Source organism: Schistocerca gregaria, chromosome 1, assembly GCF_023897955.1.
Source record: "Schistocerca gregaria isolate iqSchGreg1 chromosome 1, iqSchGreg1.2, whole genome shotgun sequence".
Classification (NCBI taxonomy): Eukaryota; Metazoa; Arthropoda; class Insecta; order Orthoptera; family Acrididae; genus Schistocerca; species Schistocerca gregaria.
Genome location: NC_064920.1, coordinates 785,724,878 through 785,744,338, shown reverse-complemented (window position 1 = coordinate 785,744,338; position 19,461 = coordinate 785,724,878). Strand labels below are relative to the sequence as shown.

Here is a 19,461-nt window from a genome sequence, read left to right as displayed (position 1 = left end):
ATGGATGACGAAATAAATACAGATAATACCAGTGATGTGTTAAGCCACTCTCACAAAATAGTGGATAGTATTTTGGATACACTAGAAAAATGGGTCAAGGAAGAACAGGAACTCAAGGTAGATAATGGGGAAGAAATAGATAATGGGTTTGAGTCTGATGGGAATAATGATGAAGTAAAAGCTTACATCTTCGATGAAAATGGCAATCTAAAAGCTGAAGTAGAAGTAGCAGAAGTAGAATCAGTACTGCAAAACTTTAGAGAGGAGGAAATGATGAATGAAGGGGGTAGAAATAGTAACGAGGTGAAAGAATCTAGTAGCTGTGTAAACGTGCCACAAATGGTTGAAGGTGACGACATTCTTATGAACAGCAATATTGCGCAGGGACGCAGTTGCTCAGAGGTAGAGGATAGTTTGGCTGATGTGCAGCAAACAAAAGTAGAAAAAGTCGTCAGATGCTTCGATTTAAAGTTAGTGGACAGATTAGAGAAAGCAGCTAAGATTATAGAGCATGATGAGCCCCAGGATGTAAATGTAAATGTAATTGCAACTGATCAGAATTACTTTAGCTGGAAGAACATAGAACGAGATTTATTAGACGAGGTGTGTGAGCAACCTGTTCAATGTAAAATAACTCACCCTGTTATCAAAGTAAACATATCAGGAGTCACTGTGCGTTGTCTGCTTGACAGTGGCAGTGAAGCAAGTGCTTTATCACAAACATTTTTTGACACCATACCCAATAAAGAGAAGTTAACAGTTATGAAAGTAAGTGGCTTAAAGATTATAGGTGCTACTGGAAAAGTCTCTAGACCAGTTCAACACGAAGCTTTGATACCCATTGGTATAAATGACGTAGTAATAGATCATCCTTGTTTGATTGTGCTAGGCTTAAGTGTTGATATGTTGATTGGTACTGATTTCTTATCAAAGTACCAGGGAAAGATCAATTTTAATCAGAACAACTTAATTTTAACTTTACCTGACTCTAAAGTGATAAGAGAGTCTTTTATAGGAAGTCATATAGGCGGTAGTAATGAAACTTGGGAACTGCCTATTAGAATAATAAGGAATAAAGGATACTTGCAGGAAAATTTGGTTTTCAGTGAGAATGAGGAAAGTGCTAAGGTTGAAGAGAGACACATCCTAAAGGAATTTAAAATTAACAGTAATTAATTACTGTAGGGAGTCTGCCACTCTTTGGCGGATACACGGTTTGGCGTACCGTGCAGTCCCAGCTGGGTGAAACTTTATTTCCTTTTCAAGTTTCATTCCCTTCTTCTGGTCTATCATAACAGGTAAGAATCACATATGTCTTCATGTTGTATATATGCTATTAGGTTTTAAGTATTCTTAGTAAGGATCTACCTAGTGAATGGCAAAACAAAAGTCTGAGTACCAATAAGAGGCAAACATGGCTAAAATAAATAAATTAAAATATTTCATGTAATTGTAAAGGGTTAGAAACTACAACTAAGAGAGACACTTTGCAGTATACGAAGTACGGTATGAATATGAATAATCCATGAGATTATGCAGAAGGTAGTATGTTGCTAGAAATAAGGTTGTCTGAAGGAAAACAGCGTAAGAAGGTAATGCTCATAGAGGCAAGCAATGGCGTTTTAGAATTAAATAAATGGAGATGTGTGGAAGTGGTGTGAGGATCGCACCAAATATATAGAAACAGGACGTCAATAGGCTGACAAAAGGAAAAGGGAGAAAGAAGTGGAGAAATGAAGTATTTTGAATCTGGAAGAAAAGGAAGAAAATGAATAAGGTGAAGAAGTGAAGTAAGTAAATTGAAGTAAATGATGTAGGATTAAAGAATAATTCCCTCACGTCTCGTGAAATGGTGAAAAACGCTAAATCTTGCTTGAGGCAAATAAATAGTTAAACAGACAACAGAAACACACAAATATTGGAAAATGCAGAAATTTGGAATCGGTATACTGAAAATAACTAATTTCTTTAGTAATTCATACAATAAAGCAAAGTGCTGGACAGCAAATGACTTCTTTGATGAACTAATCCATACGATAATTAAGCCAGAGTACATTAAAACTAAAAGGTTACTCAATTTTCTAAGTTGAAGCAAGATCTTAATATATTAATTTGCTAAAAGAATTTTCACTATTTAGGAACCTAAAAGATTATTTATGAAAGAAGAAAGTAGGAGCTATTGTATCAGATACGACTTAGTGCTAAATGTCGTTCTGACAACTTCACAATTAGTAAAATAGTGCCAGAATATAAATTATAAAATGTACTTTGTCCTACCTTAGATATAAGTTGAAAACAGAAACTTAGACTGTATTGTCTGTTTCTCAGGGACATGCAGGCTGCATGAATGACTGACAACAAGCGGTAGGGAGATTGGAAGTAGAGACGCAAACCACAGTGAATACAATTTCCTCCCACAATTTTGTCAATCAGTGAAATTAAATGAGTGTTACAATAGGACACCCACCACAGTGCCGAGTATTATAGTAAAAGAAAAATGTGAGTGCGTTGCAGTGATAAAAGTCGTGTGTATTTTCTTTTTCAGGAAGAGACTGATTTTAAAGAAAAAAAAATAACTATTTTGTAACCATTGAAAAATTTATATTTCCATGTAAATGTATGTAAATAATTTGTGAATGTCTTCTGTACTAGGTTTTCTATGTGTATATGAGTATGGTTATTTTTGTGTATGTAGTAATAAGGAATTTCCTAAGAAGAAGCAACTTAAGTTGAAAGAGGTATACTAAAGTAATCCATCGCTTGTTTGTTCTTTTAGAAATTTAATTTTGTTCAAAAATAGATTTTCACGAAAATTAAAAAGGGGGTGATGAAGCAAAGCAAGCGCTGTATCATGTATAAGATACAGAGGCGAGCGAGTGCACGGGACTTACCCTAGTTCACTGCTAGTAGCGTCACGTCATCGTAACGCGCCTGCATATAGTATTGCACCACATTTAACATAAAAGTAAAAATTAAGATTTGTGTGTAAAACTTTGTTAAAGTATAGTTCTATGTAATAATGTTTCAGGTAACAAATCTTAATGTTATAAAATTAGTAGTTTACGTAAAATTCACGTTTTGAAAGAAAAATAGGAGGCGCTAAATAATGACGCTAGGAAGCCAAAATTTGGTGAGAAGGTGCAGTAAGAAGTCATTAATGAGTGGTGCTGGTTTCCAAAACCATAAAACTAAAATTGACTCCAGAATCCGCGTTTTTCGGAAAAATCAGAGGCGCGAAATAATAGAGCTACAATATTGAAAATTGGTAGGATGCTTCAGTTCACCCTAATAATAATAATGGAAATACCACAATCAGTTACCTCTTCTAGTTTTTTAGTAATTTAGTAAAAACTACTTTTGTGAGTAAAATGTACATAAGCATTATAGATTAAGTACTTTAAATTTTAATGATAAAACAAATTCTTTAAGACCAATGATCAGATAGGACAATTAACAAAGCTACACCAAGTTTTAGTCTTGTAGCATAATTAACAGCTGATACAAGTCTTGATAAAGCTATGGTTCAGAGGTAACAATCTACCGTTAGTTCCATTGTAAAAATTCTAGAGAGTAAAGTTTTAATTTTAGCGGGCTGAGATTTTCTACGTGCTTCTGTACTGCTCAGATGTATGTATACAAAAATTGAGAAGTTTGTAAAGCTATTATTAAATGTGATATTTAAGATTATGTGCCTGAGATAGCGATCATTTGGAGGATGCAGGCATCTGCATAGGAACGGAAAGAACAGATGCTCTCTTGGCGGTACGCGCCGGAGCTATATAAAAAGAGCGGCAGAGGCAGTAGTAAGCTCACTCCGCATTAGACCAACGCCTAGTCCACGCGAGCTTAACGTCCGATCGCGCCTCGCCTCGGGTGACGTCATAGCGGGCTGTGACATGCGCGTACTTAACAATGTAAACGGACATTGAAAATCGCGAGGACTGTACACCGTCCTGGATCGTTTAGACTTCGGTAACAAACTGTTATTGTGCCGTCCGTGTGAAGTATAATTCCGCGTGGCAAGTGGTGACTAACTCCACTTTTAAGGCGAGCATTAATCTTTTTTTTTAACATTATTGCGAACTATTAATAGAGCACCGTTAGTTAGAGTAATGAACTATTCGGGAGGAACTTGCTGTAGAAGTCGCCTCTGAACTATTAAACGATTGGCTGAATTAACAATATTTAATGTCTTTAGCATTTTCAGAAGTTTCGAGTAATTTGTGTGAGCCTTTAAGATAATAAAATCTTGTTTGGAACTTTAAATTTTATTGAAGCAGCCCTAATCCCGTGAAGAACTATGGATATTTTTCGTTTAGCTGGGCTGTACAGGAATGTGGCCGTGCAGACTGGGAACTAAGGTCAGTAAGTTTCCCTTCGCTTTCTGACTGGCCACCAAATTAGTTGCCAGGCTCGCGTGATTTAAGGTGGCAATGTTCAACTTTCATTCAACATTAAACAACGACTTCTTCGCCGTCCCACATATGTTGCATCGGCAATAGTCTGTTACGTGAAATGAACATTCAAACAACTCTTTCGACAACTTCTTCGCCGCCCCACAGGGGGGCATGTAGTCCGTGTGCAAAAAGTAATGCCAGTTGAAAGAAGCACCTGATGACTGGTTAGAGATGACCAGACCAGCGATGGATGGATGACATGGCGAAGGACCTGGCAGCCCTAGTGAATGAAGACGCCTAGAGGAACCGAGCATGAAACAAAAAAGAATGGAGACAGTTTGTGGAAGCAGCGCATGGACCTCAGGGAGTATGACCACTGAATGTCTATTTATGTGTGTATGAACAAGTAAAATAATCAATTTTACTTTTTAAATAAATATACAGACATGTACAAGATAATCATTTACAAATTACATTATGAAAAAATGGGAAATAAGAAACAAAACTACAATTTAATGTTTACACCTCTTCTTTTGATGTATGTATTGTGAAAATGTTGACAGACATGACGTGTTAAAATAACTAAAAATAAAACTATAGATCAGACAACCTGAAGGTCATAAACAACTTGACATATGCAGAAATAGCCAATTTGCAAATACGTAAAATAAGAACAAAGCATAGTTGCTAGATAGGGGCTGTGGTGTATCCAAAATAACGCCGCCAATATATCGTTAAAAATATCAAAAGACCATTGGCGATTAGAGTAGAACTGCTGAGTCAGTATTGCAAGCAGGTAATGCTACTGCTGCAAAGCCATATCTACAACCAAGTCTACATAAGTACTCCACACGCTACCATACGGTGCGTAACGGAGGGTGCCTTGTACCACTACTAGTCATTTCCTTTTCTGTTCCCCTCACAAACAGAGCTAGGGAAAACCGACTGTCTATATGACTCCATATAAATCCTAATTGCTCTTACAGTGTATACATGGTCCATACTCGAAATGTACTTTGGTGGTAGTAACAGTGCTCTGCAGTATGGCTACGAATGCTGCTTCTCAAATTTTTATCAATAGTGTTCCTGGAAAACAACGTCGCCTTCTCTCCAGAGATTCCCATGTGTGCTCCCAAATCATCTTCGTAATGTTCGCCCCCGGTAGCTGAGTGATCAGCGCAACAGAATGTCAATCCTACGGGCCCGGGATCGATTCCCGTCTGGGTCGGAGATTTTCTGCGCCCAGGGACTGAGTGTTGTGTTGTCCTAACCATCATCATTTCATCCCCATCAACGCGCAAGTCACCGAAGTGTCGTCAAATCGAAAGACTTGCACCCGGCGAACGGCCTACCCGACGTGAGGCCCTAGTCACACGACATCCTATCCTCCCATCTCCGTAATACTAACGTGTTGTTCCAACCTACGGGTTACGAATCTATCAGCCCGTCTCTGAATTGTTTCTATGTCTTCCTTAAATCCGACCTGCTGAGGATCCCAAACACTCTAGCGATACTCAAGTGTGGGTCACACTAGTGTCTTATATATGAGCCCTTTACAGATGAACCATATGTTACAAAGTTTCTCCTAATAAACCAGAGCCTCTTGTTCACCTTCCTTACTATAACTCTTACATACTCATTTCACTTCGTATAGCTTTGCAGTGCTACTCCCAGATATTTAAACGACGTGACTTGTGAAACATCACACTAATAATGATGTATTTGTTTTTCCTACTCATTTGCATTAACTTACTTTTTTTCTATATTCAGAGCTAGTTGCCATACATCACACCAACGAAAAACTTTGTCTAAGGCATCTTGTTCCCCCTACAATCACTCTACAACATATAACATATAATTTTCTATCTTTCCCAGAATATCCAGTTCATACCCTTTATGTTCAGCATGGAGGATATTCATTCTTCTGCCAAAGGAAAGCATGGAATGCTCTTCCTGTAACAAATGGCAATCCAAGGCCGTATCATTTTTGCGTGTCTGTTCCCTGAATCCGACATAAATATCAGTACCTGGCTGTCCCACATGAACACAATCACAAGATAATCGTGAACACTCCAGACTGTTGGTACTTGCCTACCTCCTCAATCCCGCTGAATTACGAAAAAACAATTCGAGTCCCTTCCGAGTCTGAAGCAAATTTGCATCCTTGCATTTTTGAAGGTGAGTGCAATTTTTTCGCACTGTTAGCCCAAAAGAAAATGGAGGCATATTTAACAGTGTCGTTTGCTGATGGAGGCCGAGATTTTTGCATGACAAGAACTTTTTTTTCCTTACATCACGTACAAATTTTGAGGGTAAGCGTTAGCTAATCTAACTTGCACGACGTGACGGTACAAACCCCCGTTACTAGATGAATATTTCTAGTATTCAAGGATTTCTGTCGAGGGATGTATGTATCAAAATTTTTAACCTTAACTGGTGAGATTGGTACTTGCATAACCGGAAGGGGGGGGGGGGGGGGGTGACGTCCGAGCATATATATAAGCGAGCGGCCATCTTGGTCAGGGTCAGTCGTTGTCGTTTTGGTGGGTGGGTGGCGAGCAAGCCCCACTGGAGGGTGGCCCATGTGGTCGTTTGAGAATACTTTTTCGCGCCGATTTATTTCGACAAAGAGTACTGTTTAATAGTGCAAGTGTGCAAGCATATATTTGGTGAACTGAAACTGCTATGATTATTTGTGTGAGTGCGATTTACGAGGTATACATCGTCGTAAGTAAACATGTGGCGAACTGTGATTTCGCGCCAAAACTGTTACAACCAAGAGGACAGTGGGTCTTGTGGTTCTGTTCGAATTGACTGAACAACTTTCGATTATAGCAGCCTACATTACTGCTATTGGGGGCTCGGAGTCAAATTATTATTTAAGTAAAACTATAAACCGTCTCACCATTGCTAATTTCATTGTGTGGGAAAAAAAGGACAACTCCAGTAAATAGTGATTGAACTGTGTCGTGAAAAAACTGATTTTGCTATAGTAATCGCCTAATTTTTGTTCCCTAAAAAACTATAACAAATGCCGCGGGTGTGGAACAGTATAACTAATGCACCAAGTGTGGAAATCATCCCCTGAGACTTACGTGAGAGCCAAAATTTGCAATAACACTTTTTAACCAGCGTGTGTGTATGCACATTCGTGTTAACTGGCTCTGAGCACTATTGGACTCAACTGCTGTGGTTATTAGTCCCCTAGAAGTTAGAGCTACTTAAACCTAACTAACCTAAGGACATCACACACATCCATGCCCGAGGCAAGATTCGAACCTGCGACCGTAGCAGTCGCACGGTTCCGGACTGCGCGCCTAGAACCGCGAGACCACCGCAGCCGGCTCGTGTTAACTCTCTCAAGATTTAAGTGAGTTATAGTCGGTGCACGAGCGATGGGACACAGCACCTCCGAAGCAGCGTTGAAGTGTGGATTTTCCCGTATCACCGTTTCTCCAATGTACCGTGAATATTAGGAACCCGGTAAAATGTCAAATCTCCGACATCGCTACGGCCGGAAAAAGATCCTGCAAGACGGGGAGCAACAACGACTGAAGAGAACAGATCAGCGTGGCAGAAGTGCAACACTTCTGCAAATTTCAATGCTGGGCCATCAAAAAGTGTCAGTGCGCGAACCATTCAACGAACCATCATCGATGTAGGCTTTTGGAGCCGAAGGCGCACTCGTGTACCCTTGATGACTGCACGACACAAAAGTTAAAGCCTCGCCTGGGCCCGTCACCACCGACATTGGACTGTTGATGACTTAAAACATGTCTGGTCGGACGAGTCTCGTTTCAGATTTTGAGCGGATGGACGTGTACAGGTATGGGGAGAACCTCATGAATCCATAGACCCTGTATGTCAGCAGGGTACTGTTCAAGCTTGTGGAGGCTCTGTAATAATGTTGGAGGTGTGCAGTTGGAGTGATAAGGAACTCCTGATACGTCTAGATAGGAATCCGAAAGGTGACACGTACGTAAGCATTATGTCTGAGCACCTGCATCCATTTTGTTCATTGTGCATTCCGACGGACCTGGGCAATTCCAGTAGGACAATGCGACGCTCGATACGTCCAGCATTGCTACAGAGTGTTCCCAGGAACACACTCATCCGCTGGCCACCAAACTCCCCAGACATGAACACTATTGAGCATTTCTGGGATACCTTGCAACGTGCTGTTCAGAAGAGATCTCCACCCCTCGTACTCTTGCGGATTTATGGACAGCCCTGCACGAATCATCATGTCAGTTCCCTCCAGAAATTCTTCAGAGATTAGTCGAGTCCATGCCACGTCGTGTTGCGGCACTTCTGCGTGCTCTCGGGGCTCCTACACAATATTAGCCCAGATCACGTGTATTAAGCAAGTGCACCAGTTTCTTTGGCTCCTCAGTATAGAACGATAGTGTGATCCAACTGCCAACGGTAGATGGCAATGTTGTTCTTAACTGATACGATATTTGCAAAAAAGTGCTGTCTAAATCATTAATGAAAATGTCGGCAAGGATACCCAAAAGGCTAGATTCCATAGCACGTCTACCTTTTTGGTAATAGATCTTATTACTGAACGTGAAAAAATGAAAGGGTCATGGGTAAGCAATATGAGCTTAGTCGGCTCACAAATTTCACCAATACTTAGCTTTCTATACTGCAAAATATTTTTTCTTATAATATCCAAAGTTTCACTTATAGGGACATTTATGTAAACGATAGTTATATCGAAAGACGCAACCAGTGATTCCTCTGGCACAGAAGAATCTTTACGACGTTCAGCCATCTCATAACTATTATTTACATCACGTGATTCAGTAAATGTGAAAGCGTCCTTCAATTTAGTATAACAGAAACTGTTTATATAATAGTATGGCTTCGGCGTCTACCGACTATGGGCCTGATTGGAAAATTAGTTTTATGCAGCTATATTTTTGTCTGAAGCCCAGACAGTTTAGGATTTATCATACACTGCCTTTTCTTGGAATTATCCGATGCAAGCAGAAAGAATTTTTAACACAAGTTTTCAAACAGTTAATAAAACGCAAGCCTCGGATTTTTCTTGACTTCAACAATGTCATTGGACTAAAGCAATTCAAAAGTGTTGGAAATGTAATCAACATCAGATATATAATCAACAACATCACTGAGGTGCCTTTATCAGGCCTTGTGATAACAAAATCATTTTCGAGCAATTTAGGGCTATGTTTGTTAACAGAACCTTAAATCATGTCCTACATTTAAATACTTTTGAGGAAGTTTGCGTGTTTTAACAGTTATATAATCTGAAGAAATTTTGGAACCTTGTTCTGCCATCTTTTGATGATCTGACCACTGATGTCTGAAGTGAGATTAAAACGTAAAGCCGTGATCAATAGATTTTGAGGACTACTGAAGGAATACGAGACAAATAATTTCTTAGATCACAGGTAAATATCTCTGCACTCATTTGTCTTATATTTTCTCTGCACTGTAGTTGTTTCATTTATGTAATCTTCCTAACAATAATTTGTATTGGGAGAGAGGCATTGTTAATCACAGCATGCGCGTAAGCTACGTACACTTGTAGCGCAGAATGATCAACGTAGCGTGGGCCAGGCCTGTGTTACAAGTAAGCACTTTTTGCTGGTAGACTTATTAATTAATACAAACTTGTACACGTCAACTGATGTGCAAATTTATTGACTAACCTTCAATTTCTGATATTATACTTAGTGATGATTCATGTCATCCAGTTAAACATAAACGTCCCTGTTTCCTATGAATGTTTAACAGACTGGCTAAGTTCAGACAGGGAAATAGATAAAGTCGTGCAACTCGGATTGGCTAACGGTGATAGAAGGAAGTAAGTTCTTCTGAAACAAGAAATCTCGGCCTACGTTCGCAAACGAAAAGGCTAAATACACCCCCATTTCCTTTTTGGCTCACAGTGCGAAAATATTGCAAACGTCTTCAAAAATGCAAGGTGCAAATGATCTCCCGCACTCGGAAGGGACTCGGATTGCTTTTTCGTGATTCCGTGCGTGGGGAGATAAGCAAGTACCAAAAGTCTGGGGTGTATAAAATTAGATGTGTACCTTATGATTGTAGTTGTGTAGGACAGACCGGTACTGATTTTGCAATCATATTCAGGGAACAGACACACAAAATGATACAGCCTTGACTTGCTATCTGTTAGAAGAAGGGCATTCCATGCTTTCGTTGACAGAGGTATGAATAGGCTCCAAGCTGAACATAAAGTGCGTGAACTGGACATTCTAGAAGATACAGAAGTCTATAATCACCAACCACATGACCCCTTTGCAATACTGAATGAACAATTTCGCTCTAACCGTCAATGGTTGTTTGATATTTTTAACGTCATATTGACTACGTAATTTTTGACATTCCTCAGTCCCTGTATCTCTACCTTGTATTCTTCGTATTTTATGTATTTCTAAACTGGCTAATTTTGCGTCTTTAATGGTGTTATGATCTTCAGGCTGTCTGATATATGGGGCTATTTTAAATAATTGTAATACGTTATGTCTGACAACCTTTTTACAATATAAACGTTAGGGCACAAACGAAGACTTGAAAGTATTAAGTTGTGCTTTTAATTCTTTAAGCCGCATCTATTTATAATGTCATACAGGTATGTTCTTTGTATTAGCGATCTTAAGCCAACAGTAGCTCTGTATTTTAATTTCTCACCTTGTCATTTGGATGATCGGTCTCAATTTTTGCTGTCGTGAAAGGAGTAAATTGTAAATTTATGTACAGTTTCAAAAATGTATTAATATTTCACCTATGTAAAATTATTTTAAAACATTTGTCTGCCATTTTGCCTCTATAAGTCACCATTCCGTTAGTTTTTCATTTTATAGTGTTGGATGGATCTTTCTGTCCATGAGACTTTACGTAATTCTCTAAAAAATTGCCGCACATGAAAAGTTGTTTGTCATCTGACGCTGAGTTGCACCAGTGTGGGTACACCATCACTGGCTACCGGCAGACTTTTGTTTCGTAGTGCTGTTATCACTGTTGCAGCCATCAGACTGTGTCTGACATTGCATTATGTAACTTCATCTGTGCAACTCGATGTATCTGGTATGCTCCCTTTGCTTGTAACCAGCGGACATTTTTGTGATGGGGCTTGGCAGCGCTGTTACTTTTACTTACGACTATGTGTCTTCTATTTCGTAGATATCTGATGAGGGATTATCCTGAAAAGCGTTATACAAACGTCATTCATTTCCCAGGTGATGCCTTTTATTCAACGTTTGTCTTTTATTCAACATTTTTGCAGTACTGTTCCACAGAAAACTGCTCTTCATTTCCGCATAATCATAGTGTGTACGCTATTTATCATTTGCTATTTGTTTGCGGTACAAAAGAATTCCACAAGTACAGTGGTTCTCTGCACAAAATGAGGTAGTCTTGCGACCTGTCGTCACAAGCCTTTCAGAATTAATGGTTATCACAGAACAGAACGAGAAAGTTCTCAATATGTATTAGGAAGTAGCATAATCGACCACAAATATACCATCGAACGACAATACAGTAACACGCAAAGAGAAATTATGAATTTAACAGACGAAAGAGCAAAACCTTACGACGATTGACATACGACTTGCACGGGAGTTATTGATTTGTGTATGAAGTAGCACTTTGTTCTAAATTTACAGGCAAGGAGCACGTGATAAAACTGGTGGCACGAATAGTAAGTTCTTTGAAGTCGCAAACATTACTTACCGTCCGTTGCCACAGTTCTTGATGGGACTGAATTAAGAGTGTGGAAATGTTACATACTAATGCTAAGTGCGTTGGTTAAGTCAAGAAGCATTGCGGCAACTATTTCTCTATTTAAGAGTCGCAATTGTTGGGTTTCTGAAGGAAAAAGGAAAGCAGGAACGAAAATTAGAGGAGTGCAGACTTGCACTTTAAGTGGACTTCGCTGCACACTGCCCGCAGTAAGAAGTTGCAAGGTGAAAAACAACTTCTTTCTCATTTTATGGCAATGCATTTAAGGAAATCCGCGTTGTGGAAGAGGCAGCTTCTGATATAAAACACAGCGCGTTTCCTTAAGCCCACTGGCGTTAAGGAAAACGCGAAATTTTAAGAATTCTTTATGGTGCTGAAAGAATTACAAGAATAGTAACTCAAACGTTTCGAGGAGAATGCAGTCTTACATCCGTTTCTGAGCTGTCTTTGACAAGACTATTTACCGTTGTAGTTGAGATATGTAAGACATGCTGCGGAGAACAGTTCAAAGCTGTTAACTGTTAAACACATATCTTACGAATCTCTCTAGTCGCAGCGCAAGACGAATATTTCATAATATTTTACTCTTCCATCATTAAAAAATAGACGTGGCTCCGTAATTAAAGAATGAACATTACCAACACGCGTAACGTTTTTGGAAAAAATGCTTGAAGTGATGAGCGATGAAGAACGTCTCCATTTATCCGGTAAGTTGACAATCAGAACTTCAGCTGTTGATCCAAGATATATATATATACGTCCTTTGCAAAATAAAAAAGTGAGAATTTGGTATGGATCTATAAAGAAGTGTGTAACTATACCGTACGAAAGATATTCAAAGTTTTAATTATCGCCTTGAAAAAAATAGAATAATAGAATATTAATATGTAGTTTGTTTGCAGCTACATCTGTGAAGTCATGTATCTGCATCTACATCTACATTTATACTCCCCAAGCCCCTCCCTTTTCTGTTCCAGTCGCGTATGGTTCACGGGAAGAACGACTGTCTGAAAGCCTCCGCTCGAAAACTGGCGAGCAAGCTACACCGTGATGCAGAGCGCCTCTCTTGCAGAGTCTGCCACTTGAGTTTGCTAAACATCTCCGTAACACCATCACGGTTACCAAATAACCTTGTGACGAAACGCGCCGCTCTTCTTTGGATCTTCTCTATCTCCTCCATCAACCCGATCTGGTACGGATCCCACACTGATGAGCAATACTCAAGTGTAGGTCGAACGAGTGTTTTGTTAGCCACCTCTTTTGTTGATGGACTACATTTTCTAAGGACTCTCCCAATGAATCTCAACCTGGTACCCGCCTTACCAACTATTAATTTTATATGATCATTCCACTTCAAATCGTTCCGCACGCACACTCCCAGATATTTTACAGAAGTAACTGCTACCAGTGTTTGTTCCGCTATCATATAATCATACAATAAAGGATCCTTCTTTCTATGTATTCGCAATACATTACATTTGTCTATGTTAAGGGTCAGTTGCCACTCCCTGCACCAAGTGCCTATCCGCTGCAGATCTTCCTGCATTTCCCTACAATTTTCTAATGCTGCAACTTCTCTGTATACTACAGCATCATCCGCGAAAAGCCGCATGGGACTTCCGACACTATCTACAAGGTCATTTATATATATAGTGAAAAGCAATGGTCCCATAACACGCCCCTGTGGCACGCCAAAGGTTACTTTAACGTCTGTAGACGTCTCTCCATTGATAACAACATGCTGTGTTTTGTTTGCTAAAAACTCTTCAATCCAGCCACACAGCTGGTCTGATATTCCGTAGGTTCTTACTTTTTTTATCAGGCGACAGTGCGGAACTGTATCGAATGCCTTCCGGAAGTCAAGGAAAATACCTTCTACCTGGGAGCCTGTATCTAATATTTTCTGGGTTTCATGAACAAATAAAGCGAGTTGGGTCTCACAGGATCGCTGTTTCCGGAATCCATGTTGATTCCTACAGAGTAGATTCTGGGTTTCCAAAAACGACATGATACTCGAGCAAAAAACATGTTCTAAAATTCTACAACACATCGACGTCAGAGATATAGTTTTGCGCATCTGCTCGACGACCTTTTATTGAAGACTGGGACAACCTGTGCTCTTCTCCAATCATTTGGAAGCCTCCGTTCCTCTAGAGACTTGCGGAATACGGCTGTTAGAAGGGGGGCAAGTTCTTTCGCGTACCTTAGCACGCCGTTAGAAGAGGTAAAAGAATTTAGCGCAGTCCATTGATAAAGTGGAATATCGTGAGGCAATCCATTTTCACCATAGTTCCCACTACTACCAACCTTACCAGGTTGTATTAACGAATGGTGCAAAAATGATACATAGAAAAATTGCACGATTAGTCACGTGAACTTTAGTCAGGATCGTGGATCACAGAAATACTTAACGAACTGAACTGGGAGACGTGGGTATCCTAGAGCTATGTTCGAATAAGGCTCGAATAGGGTCGAAATTTATGTTTTTGTGATGTGTCAGCGTGATTTCTTTCATTGAAATCTAGAGCCAAGAGTACCACAGAAGTTGTCATTCACCGTCTAATATCGTTGACGTTAATAATTATTTTTAGTTTTACCTATACAAATAAGCGGTTTACTGACAGCTGCGTATTTTAAAAACAAAAAGGCTGCTTAATCGAGTTCAAACTGACATATTCCCAATCTATACAGCCTACCTACAAACAGACATTCACCGATTTAAGACAACAAGGAAGGTAGAAACGTATTTAAGGACTGAAATAATAAAGTTTTAATTAATTAACATTCGAGATTGCTGTCCCTGTCTGTAATCGACAAGCAGGATCCACTGGCGCATACAAGTCCGCGCAGATGGCCTACAAAGGGGCACGGGGACGGCGTCACACACAAGACCAGACCCCACCCCCCGGCGCTGGAGAGCTATCCAGTTCTGAGAAGCTGCCTTGCCGGGAGAACTTGGTCACGGTTCTGCATGTAGATGCAGCGATATTCGCAAACTTCGAAAGGGCAGCCATCCAGCGCCAGGACGTGACCCTTGGGAGGGCACACGTTGTCCGTGCAACTACGTGACCCAGTTCACCGTAAAGCCCACGGAAAGGTCTTGAATGAACCACTACAATTTGAATTAGGTATAGTTAGCGCTTCTTAGAACACACTCACTCATGATTAAATTTTTAAAATATTAAGGAAACACCAAGAAAATGACGGATTTACAGTGGTATTATGACAATTCGCAACAGTATAGATAATTGGAGAAGAAACTTTCGGCTCCTATCGAGTAACGAAGGAACGGCTGCTTGATGTTCCGGAAGTGACGCAGAACAAGAGTATTCCAAGCTTCTGCATTCGAAGCGCGTAGGTCTTTCGGTACCTGTGTCATCTTAGAGCTGCATTCTCTCAAATCTGAGATTCTGACATCATTCATACTGCCCTAGCACTGATACTTCAGTTGACATACGCTGTCTCCAAACATTGAAAATTTTTTCACAGTTGTTTGGTAGTTGATACAGACAGATCACTCTACCTTCAGTGGCTGCGCGCCACATGAAAAAGTACTTAATGTCGCATTACGGCACGGGTGCCAAGAGAATATTTGTTTTTTATTGACAGTGTATGACTTAGCTAACTGATATATACTGTTTGCTTTACATTACATTTTTCAAACATGTTGCATAAAACATATGCATTTTATCGCCGTCTGTTAAAGTCCCTAGCGAAATAAAATAATGGTATGGCATCATTGGCTGGGAAACGCCATCAGAGGTTGTTCGGCTCCTGGTGCAAGTCTTCATATTTGACGCCATTTCGACGACTTACACATCGTTGCAGTGAAGATGAGATGTTGGACAAAACAAACACCCTGTCCAACAGTAAAGAAAATCTCCAACGCTGATAAGAAACGACCCTAGGACCCCGCAATCTATAGCAACGACTTTAACCAGTGTGTCGATGAAATCTTTATTCGCTTGCTGACCGAGAGCGCTGAGGTACCGCGCCGCCAACTACAAGATCACGAGGTGTGGACAATCTATCTACCTGTAGTACGTTCCAGTGATCGTTCTGGCGGTAACCGTTGCTCCACTTGTTTTTCCTAAAAAAATACCATATGTAGGGATAAAATTTAATAGCCAATTCATCCTGTTTATCCCTCATTACCCGTTTCAACAGTTAAGATCTGATCTTTTAAAACTTGTTCTTATACATCCTATTCCATTGGGTGTATCAAACATCCATTTTCACATTCTAGTGGACATTATGTAGCAGACTGCACACAGATCCGTTGAAAAAAATAAAAATAAAAACCGGTTTGTCAGAAACAAAACCAACACAGTTGAAAAGCATTCTGTGTAACTGGGGATGTCCACAGCACATAGCATTCCGTTGATGTTTGCTAGACTGAATTGCGTAACAGTGCACATTTTAGGGCATGTTGACGTTTACATGACAAGTTAAATACATCTTGGATAATCTGTGTAATTCATAAAATCTGGAGCCTTGATGTACTGTATTGCACTCGTCATATAAACGTCAACATGCCCTGAAATGTGCACTGTTACGCAACTAAATGTCTAGGAAACATCAACGGAATGATATGTGCTGTGGACATCCCCAGTTACACAGAGTACTTTTCAACTGTGTTGTTTTTATTTCTGACAAACCTGTCTTTATTTTTATTTTTGACAAAACTGTGTGGAATGTGTTACATAATACCCACTACATTGTCAAAATGGTACGTGTGATACAGCCAACTGAACAGGTTATTTTAAAAATCAGAAGATGACAGTCTCAACTCACCGAAAGTTCTCCATGAAGCGCTCTGTCACTACAACTCATGAAGTAAACTGTTGTAAAAGCACCCACTTACCCAGATGGACCAACGTTGTTGGTTAACTTCATCCAGGTTATTTCACAATTCAGAATGTGTAATTACCTCATAAGATATTATCGAATTCTTTACTGGAATATATACGCCACCTCCCCTGGCGTCTCTAATCTACAACAGTGATAGATTTGCTATTCTACATTTAGGATTTCGTTGCTATTCGCTTCCGGTTCCAAGAAGGTTCAATAAGTGATCATACTAATTCTGGAACCATACCATGGATGCTCCTGCACTTTACTAATTAACGTGCAAATATTTTATATTTTCGATTGGCCAGGACGAACATTCTAAGAGAATAATGTAAATGCTCTATTTTCGATTTCATCAGGCAGTCCTTCACTGGTCCCAAAAGGCCTTCCTCTTACATAAAAATCCTCCTCGTGTACGTAACAAGTATTCCGCTACCCAAATAGTCCTTCATTCGTGTATTTCACGTCAGACCTGACAGCTGAGGTCGAGAAATTCGCATCCTATATCATCCCAGAATTGTCTGAACCTCGGGTTTAGACGTTTTTCTTGGCTCCAAACAGAGGATCGTGATCCACTCTGAGTACAATGCTGAAATTAGTGTGCAGATCCTTCACCCCACGTGCGGTACTTTACCTAATCGGAGCAGAATAGGGTATGTGTGTTCACATTTGGACGGGCGCACACTGAAATTTGGAGATGTGTCACGGTGAGTGGAGAATGAAGAACTGCTACCAGTGTATTATTCAAGAAAACAGTTCATGTACTTTCAAGGAGAAAATTAAATATACTCATAAATGAGACAGAAATAGTAACTGACTGTTAAAAGACGGACAGTAATCATTTGAGGATCGATTTTATACGTGTTTTTTTCCTCGTTTACGGCGTTGTATTGAAAACCGTATGTACCGCAAGTTATTTTCCATGCTCCACGTATTTTTTCAGAAATGAAAATGTAGACACCCAGACACGATAGCTACGTAATTAGAGAATAGTGCTTGAGGCATGGAATATTATGTCTATTAGGAGGAGGGTTTTGACGATCAAGATACAGGTAGCGAAATGTCTGCTGCTGCAGCCTCAGGCGCCGCACCTTGCTGGACGCGGCGCTGCTGTCCTCCACGGTCAGGGCCGCAACTGCACAAGGTTGGTGAGCCTGCTCCTTCGTCTTTGCTTCCGCAGTGTCTGAACGCCTCGTCTCCACCATCGCGATGTACTGATTCTGAAAAGAACGAAAGTACGTGCTAGTTGGATTAAATTTAAAGAAAGCATATTTTTACAGATAGAACGTATTCCAGTATTTCGTCATGTAAGTTTGCGTTATACTGCACTAAAATTAATTCCATACCATTTTGTGTCACTGAAAAACTTTAAACAATTGAATTAACTAAATATTTGAAAACATAGATTTTTTTTACTTAATGTTAAATTAATGGTTGTACACTCAAAGACACAAAAAATTAGGCGCTCTGAAGGCAACGGAATGGGACGGAAATCGGTAGATGTAACGTAAATATATAAACAAACAAATGATTAGAGTTTCAGAAAAAATTGGCTGATTTATTCAAGAGAAAGAGTTCACAAACTGAGCGAGTCAGTAATGCGTTGATCCACCTTTAGCCCTCACGCAAGCAGTTTTTCGGTTGACATTGATTGACAAAGTTGTTAGATGTCCTCCTGAGAGATAACGTGCCAAATTGTGCCCAACTGGCGCGCTAGACAGTCGAAGCCCCGAGAAGGTTGGAAGGCACTGTCCATAACGCTGCAAGCGTTCTCATTTGGGGAGAGTTCCAGCGACCTTGCAGGCCATGGTACAGTCGAAGACAATTAGCAGAAGCTCTGGCAGTGTGCGGGTGGGCGTTACCTTTATGAAACGTAAGTCAAGGATGGCTTGCCATGAAGGGCAACAAAACGGGGCGAATATCGTCGACGTAGTGCTGTGCTGTAAGGGTACTGCGGATGACAACCGAAGGAATCCTGCTATGAAAATAAATGACATCCGAGACCATCACTCCTGGTTGTCGGGGCGTACGGCTGATGACAGTCAGGTTGATATTCCACTGTTGTCCGGGGCGTTCCCAGACACGTCTTCACTGTTCAGCGGAATACGGCATCTCATTGGCAGGAGTAGAATTGTCTTCAGTGATGAATCACTCTTCGAACTGAGACCGATGACCACAACACACCGGTACGCCGAAAGTATTCTACGCCCCGGTTTATTGCCCTTAATGACAAACCATCTTAGGCTTACATTTGAGCAAGATTAAACCCGCCCGCACACTGTGAGAGTTGGCGAGAGTTTGTGCAGCATGTCTTCTTGCTTTCCAAACCTTATTTTGGCCAGAAAGGTCGCCGAATCTCTCCCTAGCTGAGAACGCTTGGAGCATCACAAGCAGGTCTCTCCATCAAGTTCTGGATTTTTGTCGTTCTAACGCGCCAGTTGAACACAATTTGTTCCTATGTCCCTCAGGAGGGCATTCA

At 40.3% G+C, this 19,461-nt stretch overlaps 1 protein-coding gene across 1 annotated transcript in view; it reads right to left on the bottom strand.

The window, feature by feature from the left end:
• LOC126305296 (glutamate-gated chloride channel-like) overlaps positions 1–19,461 on the bottom strand; it is a 199,383-nt gene that overhangs the window by 14,036 nt on the left and 165,886 nt on the right. The window contains exon 11 of the mRNA XM_049992039.1: positions 18,074–18,202. Within this exon, the coding sequence (XP_049847996.1) occupies positions 18,074–18,202 (129 nt within the window). The remainder of the gene's footprint in view (positions 1–18,073; positions 18,203–19,461) is intronic.